At 43.3% G+C, this 18,278-nt stretch overlaps 1 protein-coding gene across 1 annotated transcript; it reads left to right on the top strand.

The window, feature by feature from the left end:
* Window positions 1-3,792: 3,792 nt before the first annotated feature.
* On the top strand, window positions 3,793-6,763 carry JAGN1 (jagunal homolog 1). Its single transcript, XM_036267171.1, has 2 exons — window positions 3,793-3,954; window positions 5,803-6,763. Exons 1-2 carry the CDS (start codon window positions 3,866-3,868, stop codon window positions 6,263-6,265), a joined length of 552 nt encoding a protein of 183 aa, XP_036123064.1. The 5' UTR covers window positions 3,793-3,865; the 3' UTR covers window positions 6,266-6,763.
* The last annotated feature ends 11,515 nt before the right edge of the window (window positions 6,764-18,278 follow it).

Raw genomic sequence — 18,278 nt, forward strand, 5'->3', positions numbered from 1 at the left:
TTTAGTACATTTGTCAGGTTCAATAAATAGCTATTATAATTATTTTCATCATCATTATTTAGATCTAAATCCTTCCCTGGAAGAGCTCATAGGCAACCATCATTCATTCATTCAACAACTATTTATTAGTCACTTACTATGTGTCAGCCTTCCTTGGGGATGAGAATATACCAGGAAACAAGGCAGCCTTGTCCCACACTTCAAGGAGCTAACATTACTGGAGGAGGGGGGAGAACTCTGATTATAAACAAATATGCAAATAAACAAAGTAATTTCAGATAATGATGTTCTGGGAAGAAAACAAAAACAAGATGATTTGACAACAAATGGCTGGAGAGCTGGGTTAGCCTTGGGCTTAGGAAAGTCTGAGGGGAGGTGACTTTCAGCTAAATCCTGACTCGTGAGAAGCCAGTCTTTTGAAGCCCTGGAATGTCTTAGTCCATTCGGGCTGCTATAAAAGAATACTATATACTAGTGGCTTATAGACAACAGAAATTTATTTCTCATAATTCTGGAGCCTGGCAAGTCCAAGATTAAGGCGCCGGTAGATTTAGGGTCTGGTGAGAACTTGCTTCCTGGTTCATAAACAGCCCTCTTCTCTCTGTGTCCTCCCATGGTGGAGGAGCAAGAGAATCTCTTTTATAAGGACACTACTCCCATCTCCCCAAAACCCCACCTCCAAATTCCATCACATTGGAGATTAGGTTTCAACATAAGAATGAGAGGTGGATGGGGAGGCACAAACATTCAGTCTATGGTATTCTGCCTGGGCCTGGAAGCATCTTTTGAAGTCCTGGGGGAGGCAAAGGAAACATCAACGCGAAGAATTTGAGAAGGGAATGAGCAGGATGAGGAGACAGGAACACAAATTACTAAACTTTAAGAAGGCAGACCAAACACCAGAAGAGAAGCATAAACATACTTTAGGGAGAAAGTTCTGGGGTAAGAGTTGCGGTCCCTCCCTTGTACAGTCACACCTAAAACATTTATTGAACAACGTGTGCTTGGTGTCCCATGATGAATGGATGACTCAGAAGCAGTCTAGCCCTGAGGTACACCTGGTGCATCATGGACCATGTACACAATAAAGACAAAGATAACGAAAAGCCAAAGATAGAGAATATCTGCCAGAGGGTGGGGGTGGGAGGTTGTGGGTAGGGGTGGAGGGAAGAAATGGGAGAATGGCTCCATGAACCTGAGAATTCTTCACAGTACTTAGGAGAAGAGGATGATTTTGGTTCAGTTGAATTTATTTATTCAACAGCATTTCTTGAGCTTCTACACTGTGCTAGGCATAGTGGGCTGCTGGGGACACAGATGATTCAACTCCTATTCCTCTTTTTGAAGAGATCACATTCTAACGGGTGAGGCAAATGTCTGAGCATGGTTCTCAAATTATGAAGTGTGTAAACTCATATGAGACACCCTGGAGTCGAGAAGGTCTAGCTATGACTCAAAATTGAGAATAAATTAAATTATAAATTAATATGAAATAAATTATATTAATATAAATGAATATAAAATGAATATAAAATAAATTATACATTTGCTCTGGCCAATGTGGCTCAGTTGGTTGGGTATCATCCTGTGCACAAAAAGTTAATGGTTCGATTTCTGGTCAGGGTCTGTACCTGGGTTGTGGGCTAAATCCCTGGTAGAGGGAGCGCAGGAGTCTCTCTCTCTCTCTCTCTCTCTCTCTCTCTCTTTCTCTCTCTCTCTCTTTCTCTCTCTCTCTTTCCTTCTCTCCTTCTCTATTCCTCTCTCTCTAACAAATAATAATAAAAAAAATCAACCCAGCAGGTGTGGCTCAGTGGATTGAGCATCCTTCCATGGACTGAGAGGTACCAGTTTGATTCCCAGTCAGGGCACATGCCCAGGTTGTGAGCTTGATCCCCAGTAGGGGGCGTGCAGGAGGCAGCCGATGGATGTTTCTCTCTCCCTCTTTCTAAAAAATCAATTAAAACGTATTTTTAAAAAGTTATACATTCAACTACATTAAAATATTCTGCATGTTAAACTTGTAATATCATGAGTAAAATTAAAGATGTACAATGAATATAAAAAATACATTGCAACTAGTATTACAAACAAGAGACTACTCTGTCTCTCTCTCTCTCTCCTCCCTCTTTTATCTATATATAAATTAAGAAGACGGCACTAGCCCTGGCCAATTTGGCTCAGCGATTAGAGCATTGGCCTGTGGTCCAGAGAGACCCGGGTTCGGTTCCCGCTGAGGGCATGTACATCGGTTGCAGTTTGTCCCCGGCCCTGGTTGGTCGTGCGGGTGGCAGCCACTCAATGTGTACCTTTCACGTCGATGTTTCTCTCTCTCTTTCTCTCTCTCCCTCCCACTCTATCTGAACAAAAAAATGAAAAAATGATCTCGGCTGAGGATTAAAAAAAGAAAAGAAGACCGCCCTGGCCAGTTTGGCTCAGCTGTTAGAGCATCAGCCCACAGACCGGGGAGTCTCGGGTTCGATTACGGTCAAGGGCACATATCTCGGTTGTGGTTTGTCCCTGGCAACCAATTGGTGTTTCTCTCTCTCAACTCTATCTGAAGATAAATGGAAAAATATCCTTGGGTGGGTATTAAAAAAAGGAAGACCAAAAAAAGGAAGACCAACAACATAGTAGAAAAATGGGCAAAGAATATGAACACAGTTCAGGGAAATGAAATACAAATGACCCTTAAACATATAAAGAGATGTCTATATTTTTTTCAGATAACATAATTAAAATTTTCTTATTTTATGTATTTATTTTCCCAACATAAAATTAACCATTTTAAGTGTACAGTTCAGTGAAATTAAGTATTTTCACATTATTGTGCAACCATCACCACATTCATCTCCAGAAGTCTTTTATCTTCCTTTTCATTTTTGTACCCTTTATTTTTGTAAAATATGTTTTTATTGATTTTTTTTAGAGAGAAAGAGAGGAAGGGAGAGAGAGATAGAAACATCCATGTGAGAGAGAAACATCAATCGGCTGCCTCCTGCACGCCTGCCACTGGGGATGGAGTGGGCAACCCAGGCATGTGCCCTGACACGGAATCGGAATCCAACCGGGACCTCTCAGTCCATGGGTGACACTCAATCCATTGAGCGACATCAGCTGGGCTCATTTCTGTACCCTTTAAACAATTCCTCATTCTCTCCTCCCCTATCCCCTGGCAACCACCATTCAACTTTCTTCCTCTACATAATTTCTTTTTCTTTTATGGCCTTGAGTTTATCTGTCGTCTCTTCCTGATTAGATACAGGTTAAGTACCTTTGGCAGAAATATCACAGAACTGAGGCTGTGTATCTGAAAGTACAGGTGTCGTTAGTTGTCAAATTAACTTTGATTACTTGGTTAAAAGAATACACCCAAGTTCTCTCCAAAGTTACCGACCGGTTTCTCTTTGCAACGATTATGTGTAATCCATGGGTAGATATTTCGAGACTGAGATGTATGCTCTTGGGAAAGTTACAGAACCCTTCCAAGCATCAGTTTCCCCATCTGTGAAGTGGAGGCAGCGACCTCTTAAACTCATATGAGAGTTTAAGAAAGTGAAAGTGCTCAAAGTACTCTGCTTCAGACAGAAGGCAAAAAGATGACATTGCTGCGGGTTAACAGAGCGAGTAATTTCTTGCTCACTCGGCTGGCGAGGCGGCCAGGGCGGGGCCTGGAGAGACCGCGTGCGCGTTAGCGTGCGCAGGCGCGAGAGGAGAGCGACCACAGAGTCGGTCCTCCTGCGACAGAGAGGCCGGAAGTTGTTCTCACAGAACCGTGAGACAGCTGGGGTTCAAGAGTTGAGGCGGCGCGAACAGGGTCTGTGGCTGGGCTTCTGCGTGAAGGACTCCGGCGTTCTGGGCAGTGCCAATGGCGTCTCGAGCAGGCCCGCGAGCTGCCGGCACAGACGGCAGCGACTTTCAGCACCGGGAACGCGTCGCCAGGCACTACCAGATGAGGTATGAAGTGAGGCGAGGAGCTCCGAGGCCCTCTCCCCGGCCGTCCCTGTAGTGCCGGGGCAGGCTCTTATTCCCCAGTCTGTCCACGCTTACCTGCCAAGCCCCCTCCTCCGGTGACGGCCCAGGGCCTGTCCCCATCCTAGAAAGCCCAGTCGCACCCTTGGGTCCACCCCTTGATCCGCCCTGTGCCTTGAGGGGCTGCAACCCGCCCGGGCTCCAGTCCTGGTGATGCTGGCCCCACTGTGTGACCTCGAGAACCTTAGTTCTAATTGAGCCTCAGTTTCCTTACCTGCAAGAGGAAAATAGTAATAGAGCTTTTAGGTTTGGGTGAAGAATTAATGAGCTAATAATTCGTATGAAAGATATAGTATAAGATCTAGCACAAAATACGAGTCTGCCCAATACATGATAGCTGTTACTTTTAGGGACCTTTGGGGAATGTGGACAGTAAAGGCTAGCCTTTCCCTGCCTAAAATGAATTTTATAAACACCCCCACGTAAGGGGTATTTTTACATTACCCCTTCAACAAATATTTATTGAGTTTCTATCTACTAGGCATTTTGTGCTAGGCACTGAGGATATAATAGTGAGCAAAAGTAGACCTGGTCTTTGTATGCATGTTATAACCTCAATAAAAAAAACTTATTAATAAAACAAACAAACAAAAACGGTTCCTGTCTTCATGAATGTTGAAGTCTAGAGATGACTGACTTACCTACCTTTTCACACTTTCTATAATAAATATTTTTTAAATAAAAAATTTAAAGAGTTCCCCCCCTTAAATCCATTTAATTCTTCCAGCATACTTTTTGCATCTTTCTCTCCAGAGTTAAAAATAAATTATTGATTTTAGAGAGAGGAAGTGAGAGGGAGAGAGAGATAGAAACATTGAAGAGAGAGAACATCAATTGGCTGCCTCCTGCATGCCCCCCACTGGGGATCGGGCCCACACCTGGGCATGTGTCCTGGCTGGGAATCAAACTGGCGACCTCTTGGTGCATGGGTCGACACTCAACCACTGAGCCACACCCGCCAGACTCTCTCCAGAGTTTTAAAGAATGGACCCTGACTTCATTTTTATCAAATTCTTATCCTTAAGTCCCCTCCCTGCCCATGGACACCTTACAATCTAAGCATTTTCATGCTTTCCCAGAGCGGAAACTCTCTTCCAGCATGTGAAGAGGATACATTTAGTACCTGAAAGAGTTAGAGGAATGAAAAATAATGTATTTCCTTTAGATGGAACAGTCTGTTGTAGCTGAAGAGCAGCCTGAGCCATTTTTCTCACTGCCAATACCTCCTTCCTCTGTGCTACACCCCTAGGGTGCAGTCAAAGTCATCTTTCAAAACACAGCTCTGAGTTACCCTTCTGCCTTTAAATGGACTATTCATAGTCATTGCAACTTCATATCCTGCTACTCTTTTCCCCTCTATGGTGTAGTCCTGCCATACCCAATCACTGGCTTTCCTGGAACACAAATGCCTGTGTTTGTTTTGTTTTGATTTTTGCCTGCATGCAATTACCTCTGCTTGGAATGCCCATCTCTTTTCACCTCTCAGAGCCTAGCTCAGATGTCACCCTTCTCTAAATAGCCTTCTCAGACATCCCATCCCAAACAGAATTGACTACTGCTTTCTATGATCCCCTGTATCTTGCAACATATATTTACTAGAGCTCTTCCAGTTTGTTTTCTATTAATTTTTCTTCTTCTGTTTCTTGTGCCCAACCTCTGGACAGGAACCAGATTTTATTCACATTTGTATCCCATTGTCCAGTATACTTGCCTGACATGATTGGTCAGAAAATTTTGAATGAAAGGAAATTCTCCCTCTGCTCTGCCCCACAGTGTGACGCTCAAGTATGAAATCAAGAAGCTGATCTACGTGCATCTGGTCATGTGGCTGCTGCTGGTTGCCAAGATGAGTGTGGGACACCTGAGGCTCTTGTCACATGATCAGGTGGCCATGCCCTATCAGTGGGAGTACCCGTATTTGCTGAGCATTGTGCCCTCTCTCTTGGGCCTCCTCTCCTTCCCCCGCAACAACATTAGCTACTTGGTGCTCTCCATGATCAGCATGGGGCTCTTTTCCATCGCTCCCCTCATATATGGCAGCATGGAGATGTTCCCTGCTGCACAACAGCTCTATCGTCATGGCAAAGCCTACCGCTTCCTCTTTGGTTTTTCTGCCGTCTCCGTCATGTACCTGGTATTGGTGCTGGCGGTTCAAGTGCATGCCTGGCAGTTATACTACAGCAAGAAGCTCCTAGACTCTTGGTTCACCAGCACACAGGAAAAGAAGCGTAAATGAAGCCTTCCTGGTGGACTGATCTCTGGTGTGAAGCCTGGCTCACTAGTACTTCCATTGAGAGGAGTGAAAGGGTAGAGCAGCTGTTCTAAAATTTCCTTTGGTAATTTTGGCAGCTGTGATGTTGGCAGCTATTGCAAACTAAGCCCAAGTTCTGGAAAGCTGCTATTATTGTCATCAGCTGAGGTGGCAAAACTGTATTTAACATATTCCTGGTTGGCTGGAACTGGGTGAAGAACAAGCTGTAAAACTTCAGCTAGTTTGAGTTGAAGCCCTTCAGGACTTTTTTTTAAAAAGACAGCCTCATCTTTGCCTCTTGGTCATTCTCTCCATTTTCATCCATTATCCCATAGCTACCGAGACCGAAGGATATGGGAAATAACCAAATTCTACTTCAATCTATGGGTTGTTGGGAGGAAACATTTAGGAGGCTGCTTTCCCTGCAGGCTGTGGTCTCTACTCTGAAGCGTTTTAATGAAAAAGAACCTCAATAAAGTTATAACTGCCCTGTCCACCCTGTGCCTTGTGTTTGGGATTTAACAGTGTGAATGGTGCATTGCTTGAGTGGCTTTAGACAATAGGAGATAGGTGGAAAACCTGGTAGTTGCCATAGACAAGTGGACTGGGTGTAAGGAACTTAAGTCATAATGCCACCCTGTAACTGATTGGCAGGAACTTTCATGGACCGTACATTTAATCTCTTCACCTTTTTTTTTTTATCCTCACTTGAGGACATTTTTCCATTTTTTGTTCAGATCGAATGGGAGGGAGAGAGAGAGAGAGAGAAACATTGACGTGAAAGGGACACATCAAGTGGCTGCCACCTGCACAACCCAACCAGGGCTGGGGACAAACTGCAACCAAGGTACATACTTTAGCGGGAACCGAACCTGGGTCTCTGAACTGCAGGCCAACACTCTAACTGCTGAGCCAAACTGGCCAGGGCTAATCTCTCCAACTTTAAAATGGTCCATTCTCATTTATCCAGCTTGGGTGATGGAGTGTGCTTTTGGTTGTATATTCATGTTTATCATTCATTGTTAACAGTGTCAGTTATGTGTCTTATATAGTAGTCACCCTTATCTGAGGGGGATACATTCCAAGATCCCAGTGGATGCCTGAAGCCGCAGCTAGTGCTAAACCCTATATAGACTATGTTTTTCCTATATACATGTAACCTATGATAAAGTTTAATTTATAAATTAGGCACAGAAAGATTCGCAACAAAAAAATAAAATAATTATAACTATATTGTAATTAAAGTTATGTGAATATGGTCTCTGCGAGATTTCATCATACTACTCAGAACGGTGTGCAATTTAAATTTCTGGATTATTTATTTCTGAAATTTTCCATTTAATATTTTTGAACTGTGATTGAATGTCGGTAACTGAAACCACAGAAAGTGAAACTGCAGACAAAGAGGGCAGTACTGTATTATATTATGGTATCCAAAAGAATTGTTAAGCATCCCTGCATATAGGGAATGTGCAATCTAGGTGAAACATGATACAAATGTGAACTAATGAGCACAATATTTAATAGTATGTAACAGGTGAGTTAAAAATAGAAGTGAAGCCCATCTGGTGTGGCGCAGTGGTTGAGCGTCGACCCATGCACGAAGAGGTCACTGGTTCAATTCCTGGTCAGGGTACATGCCCAGGTTGTGGGCCTGATCTCCAGTGGGGGGCATGCAGGAGGCGGCCAATTGATGTTCACTCTCATTGATGTTTCTATCTATCCCTCTCCCTTCCTTTCTCTCTAAAATCAATAAAGAAAAAAAAATTTTTAAGTGAAAAAGATCTGTGAACTAAAGATCTTTTCACACCTAAAAGTGACAGTAAATACTGCATGAAAGATGTGTGTCTTTTTCCATATATATATATATATATATATATATATATATATATATACACATACACACACACACACACACACACATACATATCACCCAAGGATATGTTATTGATTTTTAAAGAGAGAGAGAAACATTGATTGGTTGTCTCTCATATGTGCCCCAACCGGGGGCTGAACTTGCATCTAGGTATGTACCCTGACTAGGAATCAGACCTGCGACCTTGGTGTACAGGACAAGGCTCCAAAAAAGTGAGCCACACTGGTCAGGACCCCTTTACTCTTACCCACTTGACTTTATTGTTTCTGGATGGATGATGCCCAGATCTCTAATTGCAGATCTCTGCCCTCTCCAGAGTTATAGTCATTCTTTTGTTCTAATAACATTAGGTATGTAGTCAGTCACTGTTAGGTACTGGCAGTACTTTCTAGCTGCAAAATCTCTTCCTCTAGATGTCCTGATTATCATATCCAAGTCATTGTGTCTCAAATTTAACTCTTTGCCTTCTACCTCCTATTCATTCTTCTTCCTGCATCCCTATGTGCTAGTGAGTATGCCAAGAGCACAGCTCTGAATCATCATCATCATAAGTTCTTATTATGTGCTATTATTTTTTGAATAACCAAAATTTCTTAATCTCTTTTAGAGGTTTCCAAAGTATGGTCTCAATGCAGCACTCCTGCATTATGTCCCAATACCCTCACCACTTAGTCAACAGAACCTCTTATGAATCCCCGTGTTGGTTTCATGTTTTCCCAGTTTTCTTTGCTTAAAATGTTCCCTTTTCTTTTCCTTTAGTATTTATTCTTCCAGACCTAATTGATATGGTAATTCTGGAGCCTTCTGGTTCCTTCAAGGAGTAAGTCCTTTTTTTTCATGGTGAAACTCATTTAATTACTATTTTAAAAAATCTTTATTGTTGAATGTATTACAGATCTTCCTCATTTTTACCCCATTGACCCCCTCCTCCCCACTCCCGCCCCCCTCCCGTCTTTTCCCACACTATTGTCTGTGTCCATTGGTTATGCATATAAATTCTTTGGTTTATTTCTTCCCATCCCCCAACCCCTTTCCCTTTGAGGTTTGTCAATCTAGCAATGAATTTGTACTTCTTAATCCCCTCACCTTTTTCACCCATTCCCCAACCCCCCTCCCATCTGGCAACTAACAAAATGTTCTCTGTATCTATGAGAATGTTTCTGCTCTGCCTGTTCATTTTGTTTGTAGATTCCATTGTCGATAGATATGTATTCATTGCCATTTTGTTTGTTCATATATTTTATCTTTTTCTTCAAAAAGACCCTTCATTTCATATAATAACAGTTTGGTGGTGATGAACTCCTTTAACTTTTTCTTGTCTGGGAAACTCTTTATATGACCATTGATTCTAACTGACAGCTTTGCAGGATAGAGTAATCTTGGTTGTAGGTTCTTGCTTTTCATCACTCTGAATATTTCTTGCCACTTCCTTCTGGCCTGCAAAGTTTCTTTTGAGAAATCAGCTGACAGCCTTATGGGAACTCCCTTGTAGGTAACTAACTGCTTTTCTCTTGCTGCTTTTAAGATTCTCTCTGTCTTGAACCTTTTTGCATTTTGATGATGATGTGTCTTGGTGTGGGCCCCTTGGGGTTCATCTTGTTTGGGACTCTCTGTGCTTCCCGGATTTGTATGTGTGTTTCCTTCACCAAGTTAGGAAAGTTTTCTGCCATTATTGTTTCAAACAGGTTTTCGATTTCTTGTTCTCGGTCTTCTCCTTCTGGCACCCCCAAGATGCGAATGTTGGCACGCTTGAAGTTGTCCCAGAGGCTCCTTACACTATCCTCATTTTTTGGATTCTTTTTTCTTTTTGCTGTTCTGATTGGGTGTTTTTTGCTTCCTTATATTCCAAATCAATGGTTTGCTTCTTGGATTTATGTACTCTACTATTGAATCTTTGTAAATTATTCTTTATTTCAGTTAATGCCTCCTTTATTTCTGACTGTACATCCATCATTTCTGACTGGTCTTTTTTTATGCTCTTGAGGCCCTCACTGAGTTCATTAAGCATCCTTATAAGCAGTATTTTGAACTCATCATCTGTTAGGTTGCTTATCTCCATTTCGCCTAGTTCTTTTCTTGGGGTTTTGTTCTGTTCTTTCATTTGGGACCTGCTTCTTTGTCTCCTCATTTTGGCTGCCTCCCTGTGTTTGTTTCTGTGTATTACTTAACGAGAGGTATGGGGCTATCTGAGACCAGATGCTGCTTGTTTGAAAGAATTTAGGAAAACCTGAAGCAGGATCCAAGACAGGCAATCCTATGGTTAAGCAAATGCCAACAGCTTGGGTGGGCCTGAAAGTTGGGTGGGCCGGGACCTCAGGGAGTCACCAGGGCGGGGCTACCAGTGTGAGCCAAGTTGCTGGAGTCCCAGATATGGCGGCTGCCGCCCCAGGGAAGGGCTCACCAAAGGAACAAAGGCCTCTGACAGCACCCCTGTCCCGGAGAAAGCCCCCTCTCCAGCCCTAGCTCCAGTGCCAAACAGCTCAGTTCTTCCCTGTATGTCTCTGGCGCCCCTCAAGCTGCCTTCCCTCCAAGCTTAGAGGGATAGAGTCCGATAAGTCCATGTGCGGGCCCTTTATGGAGCTGCCTGGGGCTCCAGCCACGTCAGCCCCCCCTGACCCTCAGTTCCTGCTGGTTTTTCCAGCCAGAAGTTATGGGGACTTCTCTTCCTGGTACTGGAACCCTGAGCAGGGCGTCTGGTGTGTGACGGGGACCCCTCAGTCCTCAGGGAGGACCCTCGTAGCTGAGGTGCCCTCCTGATTCTTATCTGCCACACGTGGGTGTGGGACCAGCCGGTCTGCCTCCGCTCCTCCTACCAGTCTCCATGTGGCTGCTTCTTTAATTCCGTAGTTGTAGGACTTCCATTCAGCGTGATTTCAGGAGGTTTTGAATGATGGTTGTTCTGTAGTTTAGTTGTAACTCTGATGTGGTTGTGGGAGTACGTGATACCGTGTTTACCACCCCCGCCATCTTGACCGGAAGTCCAAGGAGTGAATTCTGTATTTGAATTCACATAGCATTTTCATTTGATCTCTTATTGACAATTATTAGTTTACATGTCTTTTCCTCACCCCTTGCTCAGTACCTAACACAGTGTGCACTCTGAACTTATTGAATAAAGTAACGTCTTACTGTAGACTAACCTTGGAATGTATTTCACAGAGGAAAGAACAAGACCAGTGATTTTCAACCAGTGTGCTACAAGAACTTTTAGAACATGCAATGTGTGACTATTTAGTCAGGGGCACTGACTTCTTTTCCCTTATATTGTCAAATAAAAAAATGACAACAGCCTCTCTTCCTCGGTGCTGCCTACAGAGTTGGCAGCAATCTCCTACTTGGCACCATGGCTGCCCTCAGACCCCTTGTGAAACCCAAGATTGTCACAAAGAAGACCAAGAAGTTCATCTGGCACCAGTCAGACCAATATATCAAAATTAAGCAGAACTGGCAGAAACCCAGAAGTATTGACAATAGGGTGCGGAGAAGATTCAAGAGCCAGATCTTGACGCCCAACATTGGTTATGATGGGAAACAAAACAAAACACATTCTACCCAGTGGCTTTCATAAGTTTCTGGTCCACAACGTCCTACTGTACTGAGATTGCTCACAACATCTCAAAGAACCACAAAGCCACTTTGGAAAGAGCAGCCCAGCTGGCCATCAGAGTCACAAATCCCAATGCCAGGCTGCACAGTGAAGAAAATGAATAGACAGATTGTGTACATATTGTATTTGTGTTAATAAAACCATAAAATTTTGCCATAAAAAAAAAAAAAAGACAACAGCCAATGCAACAATAACCATCTGGTGTGAATGCCCCATCTTGAACCATAAACTTATAGGTCATATAATAAATAGAGTTGCATTTGATTGGTCATGTTGTATAATAAGGTTACATCTGATTGGCTAATTTTTGGTACCAGAAATCCTTACATACGAGTACAGGCACCTGATTTTTTTTTTTTTTTTTAATCCTTACCTAAGGACATATTTAGAGAGAGGAAGAGAGAGAGAGAAACATGAATGTGAGAGAGAAACATCAATCAGTTGCCTCTTCATGCACTCCGACCAGGGATTGAACTCAAAACCCAGGTGTCCTGACCAGGAATTAAACCCAGAAACACTTCAACCAACTGAGCCACCTGGCCAAGACAGCACCTATTTTTTTTTTTTTTTTTAATCCTCACCCCAGGATATTTTTCTGTTTATCTTCAGATAGAGCGGGAGAGAGCAGGAGGAAGAGAGAGAGAGAGAAAGAGTGAGAGAGAAACATCGATGTGAGAGAGACACATCGACTGGTTGCTTCCCTCACAACCCCAACTAGGCCTGAGGACAAAGCACAGCTGAGGTACGTGCCCTTGGCCAGAATCGAACCTGTGACTCTTTGATCTGTAGGCTGACACTCTAACCGCTGAGCCAAACCTGCCAGGGCAGCACCTATTTTTTAAAAAGTCAGTCTGGAGCAAAATGGGTGCATAATTACCTTTTTTTTTTTTTTTGGTAAATCAATAAAAATTATACCTATTTTTTTTTCAGGTTGGCAAAAAATGGAATATATTTTTTGGTGTGCCTCAGAATTTTAATAATTTATGTGTGCCATGAGATGAAAAAGGTTGAAAATTGCTGAACTATACTAAAGCAGGTGTAAAATTTGGAGAGCTGGGAGGAGCGGATGGAAATGTGTGGATAATGGGGTTATGTGCACCAGGTACAAATGGCTAATTTTCAACTTGGGATGCAAATAATATTAGTTTCTAAAAAGTATATGGTGACAGAAGATGATTTGACTTTGGGTGGTGGGCACACAGTGCAACATACAGATTTGTAACATTGAAATCCATACCTGAAACCTATATGATCCTATTAACAAATGTCACCCCAATAAATTTAATTAAAAAAATATATAGCCCTGCCCGGCACCGCTCAGTGGTTAGAGCACTGGTCTGCACACAGAAGGGTCACAGATTTGATCCCCAGCCCCAATTGTGGCACGTGTGGGAGGCAACCATTGTTGTTTCTCTCCCTCCCGCCCCCCCCCCCCCGCCCTTTCCACTCTTTTTAAAAATCAATGGAGCCCTGGCCAGTTTGGCTCAGCAGTTAGAGCGTCAGCCTGCGGACCAAAGAGTCCCAGGTTCAATTCTGGCCAAGGGCATGTACCTTGGTTGGGGTTCATCCCTGGCCCCAGTTGGGGTCATGAGGGAGAGGGAGGCAACCAATCGATGTGTCTTTCTCACATTGATCTCTCTCTCTCTTTCTCTCTCTCTCCCCTTCCCTCTCTCCCTCCTGCTTTATATGGAGGTAAAAATGGAAAACTATCCTCGGTGAGAATTAACTAAATAAATTAATTAATTAAATAAAAGTAAAATTTTCTTTGGTTATTAGAATGCAGTTTGGGAGTGCTTTTGAAGACCCATTATGAAAATTACTGCCAATGCCAATAAAAGCACCAGTTGGTTTAGTTTTGTTTCCTGCTTGTTAGGTTGTGGGATTCTGCTCTTCTGGGCTTTTCCAGTCATTTTTTCTTGCCTCAATGTTGTAGTGTTCCCTGACGCATTTAGTGGGAAGAACTCTGCATTTAGATCAGAAGACTGAAATTAAGCCCAGCTGGTGTGGCTCAGTGGATTGAGCGTCAGTCTCATGGACTGAGAGGTCCTGGTTCGATTTCCCATTAGGGCACATACCTGGGTTGTGGGCTCCATCACTAGTAGGAGGCATGCAGGAAGCAGCTGATTGATGTTTCTCTCTCACATCAATGTTTCTATCTCTCCCTCTTTCTTCCTCTCTCTAAAAAATTGATAAAAACATCAAACAAAAAGACAGGGGTTAAAGTACAAACACACCTACTAATCATAGGGCTAAGATAAACCTTGCCTATTTCACAGGGTTGTTTTGAAGATCAAATAAGGTGAAGTATTATGAAAGTGCTTTGTGAACTATGTAACACTATATAAATGTGAGGAATGGTTATTATTCCCTGATATTTACAGAACTAGACAGTAGGCATTGGAAGGACCCTTAGAAAGCATCTACTTCATGAGAAAGGCAGTGTGGTAGAGTGAAACAGTTTCTATTAGACTGACTTTGGTTGGAATTCTAGGCATGCATTTTATTACCTTTTCCTTTAAGCAAGATACTTGAGCCTCTTTTTTTTTGATCTGACACATGGGGATCACAGTAGCCACCTCCCAGGGTTGTTGTGAGGATTAAATAAAATGATGTATATGAACAGTTACATAATAGGTGCTTAATAATTATAATTTCTTCCCTTGATGAACAATGTTGCCCCCCCTCCCCAGCCCCCCAGAGTGAGACTTCTACCTCTTCTCCTAGGCATAATGTCTTGCCTCTGAATTCTGGAGGTTAATTCCTTCTGGAAGAGCAGAAGTGAAGAAGAAACACTTGCCCACTCTTGGTGTACATTTGTCTAATTGATTGGATCTTCCTGCTCAGGGTGCCCTAATAGTAAGCATAGTTGTCCCAATAGACTATTGGAATTGGCCATTACAGGAAGAGCCTGGAGATGCTACTGCATGGTCTGACTAGAGTCTATGCATGGGTAAAGTGTTGTTAAGAAAAATGGTTGTTCAAGGTACTCATTATGTACTCTGTACCTGAGCATGCATAGGTGCCTGCCAAGACCTAATGAGCCCCTGACTTGGTCCTGAGTAACGTTTATTAGAGTATGAAGTCTAGGTCAACTCAAACCACAGGTGAGACAGGCATCAGCCACCTTCCACCAGGATAGGATCTCTGTGCTGCAGGCCTGCCACACACACTTTTTGCCTTTATTCCAGTTGGCCACCTTCTATTCAAGCCACAGAGTTACTCCTCCCTTGATGACACTTGCTAAAAATCTCTATTCTCCTAGAAATCTGACCACTGATAAACTACCATAAAGATCTGCTTTCTGCCTTGACCCATTTGGCTCAGCGGTTAGAGTGTTGGCCCACAGACCAAGGAGTCATGGGTTTGATTCCAGTCAAGGGCATGTACCTCAGTCGCAGTCTGGTCCCCAGTCCTGGTCAGGTTTGTGTGGGAGGCAACCAGTAGATGTGTCTTTCTCACATCAATGTTTCTCTCCCCTCCTGCCCCTCTCTGTCTCCCTCCCACTCTGTCTGAAAATAAATGGAAAAATATCCTCGGGTGAGGATTAAAAAAGAGAGAGAGAGACCTACAGTTCTGTCCAACTATTCCAGTTTCTTCCTCCACATTGTTAACGCAACTAAATCACACTGCTAAATCTAGCACTTCTTGTAGAATATAGGGCCCAGAAACCCTCTGATGTACCACAACTCTCCCTAAGCAGTGTGTTTTGGCGGAAGGGGCCTGAAAGACATGGTGGTCAGTTTCAGCTCTTCATTTTTGTGTGTGGACAACTTACTTAATCTTCCTAGTGTTTCCTAGTCTGAAAAATGGTTTAATAAGTCTGACCTCAAGGATAGTAGTACTAATAAAATAAGAGAATGTGGACAAAGCACAGGGCCCAGGGCCTGATAGTAGGAGTTTAGCAAATGTTGATTTGTTGTTCCCCTCTCCCCTTCCCTAGGGTGTGCTGGAATTTGCCTGCAATGTTTTTCACCTTAAATCCTTTTTAAAACAAGCTCCACAATAAATAACTAAACCAGTAGCCCTGGCTGGGTAGCTCAGTGGGTTAGAATGTCCTCCTGATACACTCTAACCGCTGAGCCAAACCGGTCAGGGCAGAAAGCAGGTCTTTATGGTAGTTTATCAGTGGTCAGATTTCCAGGAGAATAGAGATTTTTAGCAAGTGTCAACAAGGGAGGAGTAACTCTGTGGCTTGAGTAGATACACCAAGTGGGTTTGATCTCTGGTTAGGGCACATATAAGAATCAACCAATGAATGCATACATAAGTGGAACAACAAATCCATCTCTCTCTCCCTCTACAATCAATCAATAAATAAAACATTTTAAAGTACATTTAAAAAATAAAGAAAGAAATACATGAACCAGCAAAAACAATAAGAAAAAGGCAGAAAGGCAGACCTCCTTTTCTTGCCTCTTTTCGTTTTCTCTCTTCCGTTCTCACCTTTATTCCTTTCCCTTCTATGTGCTCCTTTCCTTTCCTTTCTATGGTTTCTTGTGTGTGTGTGTGTGTGTGTGTGTGTGTGTGTGTGTGTCTTCATTTATTTATTTTCTGCTCCTACTATATTTTAGCCAGGATCAGGGAGCAATTAATCAAAAATTTTTACTGTAGGAATTAGATCAGAAGATATAAGGGCTCAAGAAAATAGAAGTATTAAAGAACAGGACCAAGTTTCTCACTTTATGCACCCTGCATTGAAAAATGCATGATCTATACAGATCTAAAGCAGTGTGCGTTAGGTAAGAATTTAGGGGGAAGACTCTCTAACTAATCCTTAGTATGACCATACCACCTTTTTCTCTCTTCACATCTTACTGATTTGTTTGCATTGATGGGCTCCAAGGCCAAAAGACAGAACTGTGTTAGGCAAACAATTTGGGGTTCCCCAAAGCAGAGGAAGATGAGGCAGTGGGAGGAGAAACCATGAGACAATTGAACTGTGAGAGGCTGACAGAAGTGGAGCTCCCTAAGCTAGAGACCTTGACTTTGACCAAATAATGTTCCTTTCTGCTTAGTTCTCTTTATAAATGAAAACAATAATTCCCACGTATTTTACAATCTAGTTATGAAGATCAAATATAAAAGTGCTTTGTGAAATGTGAAACAGATAAAATATTATCACAATTTACATTTATTCAATTATAGAGCACCTATTTCATGACATCCACCCCTAGGTATTGGAGAAGCATAAAGAATAAGAAAGGGGCCCTGACCGGTTTGGCTCAGCGGTTAGAGCGTCGGCCTGCGGTCTGGAGAGACCCAGGTTCAGTTCCCGCTAAGGGTGCGTACCTCGGTTGTAGTTTGTCCCCGGCCCTGCTTGGGTCGGGTGGGTGGCAACTACTTGATGTGTCCCTTTCATGTCGATGTTTCTCTCTCTCTCTTCCTCTCTCTCCCTCCCACTCTATCTGAACAAAATATCGAAAAAATGTCCGCAGGTGAGGATAAAAAAAAAAAAGAAGAAAAGGAACTCAAAGGCTAGAGGGTATTTTTAAGATAATGGGTGGGATGGGACCTCCAGACAGTGGACCTGAAGACTTAGAAACTAGAATTAGCCTAAAGAAGGCTATGGTTGGTCTACTGAAAGGTGCAACATGACAGCAACAATTTCAAGATGCCTTAACCCAGTAGGTGTGCCTCAAACTTTCTTTCCATTGTGTGTGTCACCAACGTGAGGGTTGAAGCAGCTCAAATGCTCCATGGGCAGGAGGAAGCTGTGGGATGATGGGGAGGGTCCCAACAAAGACTGGAGCTTTGTCAGCATCATCAGAAACCACAAGAAACCAGGTCAGTGTGTGGGGCCCCCTCCCTTAGCTCCAGGGCTCTGCTATAAGCTTTGTGGCTTCCTGAGCAGATTGTACTGATTAGTGGATCCTTGAAGCTGGAGGCCTCTTAGGCATGGAGCCCTTTTTCCAGAAAATCTGGACTGGCCAATGGGTAGAGAAAGCTGAGCTGTAGTCTTAAGAGTCAGCAGGTGGGGAGCCAGGATGCACATGGGGCCATGTAAGGCTATGTGCACCCTGTAGTGCTTCTTTGTTGTTCTACCCAACTCCAAATGGTGTGTCAGTCACCTCTGTCTCTGGTATCCAATGCAGAGTAGTGCTTATTAACTCTGTTAATTCTCTAAGTGAGGGATGAAGCATGAGTCCAGAGGAGATCCAAATCCAAGAGCCAGTCAACGGGTAACAAATCTAGAGGGTGTTGCAGGAATAGGAGGGGTTAAAAAATGGGTGCAGCCAATCATTTCCCTAATCCTAAACTTAGCCTTTTTCCTGCCAGAGCAGGAGCCCCTTGCCCTTCAGTTGGAGACAGTAGAGTTTTCTGGGGGGCAAGCATCTCTCGGGCTCCCTGCTTGGAGAAGGAATGTGGCCTGGCCTGCTGGTTAGGATCAAGGAGGAGCTTTGGGGCTGGGCGGGGCAGGGGCAGGGGCAGGCCGAGGCGAAGGTTCCTACTGGCATTGTGCTCCCTGCTGCTGTGCTGCAAAGTCCTGCCACGCACCTTCAGGCCGTGCAGCCATG

This window comes from Molossus molossus, unplaced genomic scaffold (genome assembly GCF_014108415.1).
Source record: "Molossus molossus isolate mMolMol1 unplaced genomic scaffold, mMolMol1.p scaffold_m16_p_18, whole genome shotgun sequence".
NCBI classification, from domain to species: domain Eukaryota; kingdom Metazoa; phylum Chordata; class Mammalia; order Chiroptera; family Molossidae; genus Molossus; species Molossus molossus.

Bases quoted from the DNA above. Each gene is read 5' to 3' on its own strand.
- JAGN1 (XM_036267171.1), top strand. From the start codon at position 3,866: ATGGCGTCTCGAGCAGGCCCGCGAGCTGCCGGCACAGACGGCAGCGAC. The intron at 3,955-5,802 runs GTATGAAGTGAG...TCTGCCCCACAG, and splicing joins GCCAGGCACTACCAGATGAG to TGTGACGCTCAAGTATGAAA.